The 1,919-nt window shown below is 55.2% G+C and overlaps 1 protein-coding gene across 1 annotated transcript in view; it reads right to left on the minus strand.

Annotated features, from left to right (window-relative positions):
- The window catches only part of VDBG_05231 (IDC1 protein), a gene marked incomplete at both ends in the record, with an annotated part of 5,019 nt that extends 3,205 nt beyond the window's left edge, over positions 1-1,814 (minus strand). The window contains 4 exons of the mRNA XM_003004072.1: positions 43-989; positions 1,113-1,424; positions 1,482-1,608; positions 1,667-1,814. Of these exons, the coding sequence (XP_003004118.1) occupies positions 43-989; positions 1,113-1,424; positions 1,482-1,608; positions 1,667-1,814 (1,534 nt within the window). The remainder of the gene's footprint in view (positions 1-42; positions 990-1,112; positions 1,425-1,481; positions 1,609-1,666) is intronic.
- Between the last annotated feature and the right edge of the window lie 105 nt (positions 1,815-1,919).

Raw genomic sequence — 1,919 nt, forward strand, 5'->3', positions numbered from 1 at the left:
CGAGCTTATGTTGAGCCTGTTGCGTGCCTTTGCCCGCAATACCGCTCAGCGCCAAAAGCATCCAGTCAGACGAGGTCATGTTTTCGGAGTTGGCGGCCAAGATGTCAGGATCAATGTCGCCTAGCCATTTGGACAGGAGGATCCGGCTGGCCGAGCCGGCGGGGTGCCGACTCAGCTCATCGCGGACCAGATCATCCATCTCCCTCTGCCAGCCGAAGATGGTGCTAAGCATCTGGCGACGCAGGTCATCGTTCGTCAGACGACTGGATTCGGCAGCCACGTTTTTGTAAGGAATGTCGCTCAGGCGGCTGCGAGTATACTGGAAGAGGTCGTGAACCTTGGAGTCTTCTGGGCTCCGCAAAACTTCATGGCGCAGACGCGACGGCTTTCTGCGAGACCTAGTCGAAGACAGTGACGTGCCACTCAAGCTACTAGTCGAGTAAACGTCTCTTTCCCTTTCTCTGTAGACGGGAGCCTGTGAAGAGCGAAGAGACGAGGCACCAGACGAAATGTAAGTGTTCTCGGTCAGGGGTCGAGACAGTACTGAAGACGGGTATCTACCGGGTGTTGCAGAGCCCGCAGACGATCTTGAGAGAGACGAGAGTCCGCTGCGGCTTGAGACAGGACTGGCAGTGTCGTAGCGGTCGGCGGCATTGGAGGGGGCGGGCTCGGCTACGCTCTGGCGGACTATGCGGCCGAACGGCGAAAGGTGATCATCATCACTCTCTGAGACCCCCTCGATAGATGCCGACGTGGCATCCGAATCCGTGGCAATTGTGGTAGCGCTTCGAGCCGACTGGTCAGCCTGCTCCTCAATAGACACAGGTGGCGACGGTGGCAATAGGTTGGCCGGATGCTGGACATTGGCGACAATGATCGACGGGACGTTAAGGTCAAACTGCTGCACAGTGTTGTTTGCGCCGAGAGTAAAGAGACTTGCGCCAGGACCATAGACAGCAAGGCCCCGTACGATATCCAGGGTGGGGATCCTATCATAAGTGACGTGTTTTGTCCTGACATCCCATGAGGAAGTCTCCCTATAACGTGAAGAATGATTAGCGTCATGCACTTAGGCGCGCGGCTGTGGTCGCAGTGGCGATAAGGGATCTTACGAGTCCGAGTATTGGATGATGCGACCGTTCTTTGACCACGCCATCCAGTTGGGACCGGTGATTTGGTTTTCAGTTCGCCTCAATATCCTGACCACCTTGGCTGGGTCGTCACTATTGTACGACTTTGAGACGCTCCAGACCCGAAGATCACCGTCATGGGTCTGGACAGCCAGCATGTCCGACTTTTGCCGGGATGAAGAAGCGTGCCAGTTCAAGGTGACAATGGGCGAAGGCGCTCTCGAGGTGGTAAGATTGTGTAGAATTGTGAATCGTGGCTGGAGAGTAGCTATCAACAGCGAGCCGTTTTGGTAGCTGGAGTCAGATTAGCAGCGTGAGCTTGGAGGCGTCCGAGCCATCCAGGGCACTCACCCTATCGCAAATGTCCTGCAATCAGCCGCTGGAGCGAGAGAGGTGACAGCAATCTGATCTATAGTTCTCGCAGAGATGTGCTCTGATGTTGTGGGTTCGAATAGGATGATGTTGCCTTGGGTATTGCCTACGACAGTGTCAGTCGCAAGCTCTTCAGGAGCAGGAAGCGGGGATGGACGACGTACCGAATGCAACATTGCCGTTGCGCATCCAAGCAGCTGTGGTCAAGTGCTCATACGAGGCAAATCGAGCTACTTCGTCGCCGGTCATGAGGTCCCAGACAATAGCTGTCTGTCCGGCATCATAACTCACAACCAGTCGTCCAGCGCCCATTTCACTTTGGTTATCAACGGCGAGCAACTGAACTTCGTCTGAATGCCGAGAAAACCTCCTCTCAATCGTGAGGGTATCATGATGGGCGCATACGACTGAAGGAAT

This window comes from Verticillium alfalfae, genomic scaffold (genome assembly GCF_000150825.1).
Source record: "Verticillium alfalfae VaMs.102 supercont1.6 genomic scaffold, whole genome shotgun sequence".
In the NCBI taxonomy this organism is placed as follows: Eukaryota; Fungi; Ascomycota; class Sordariomycetes; order Glomerellales; family Plectosphaerellaceae; genus Verticillium; species Verticillium alfalfae.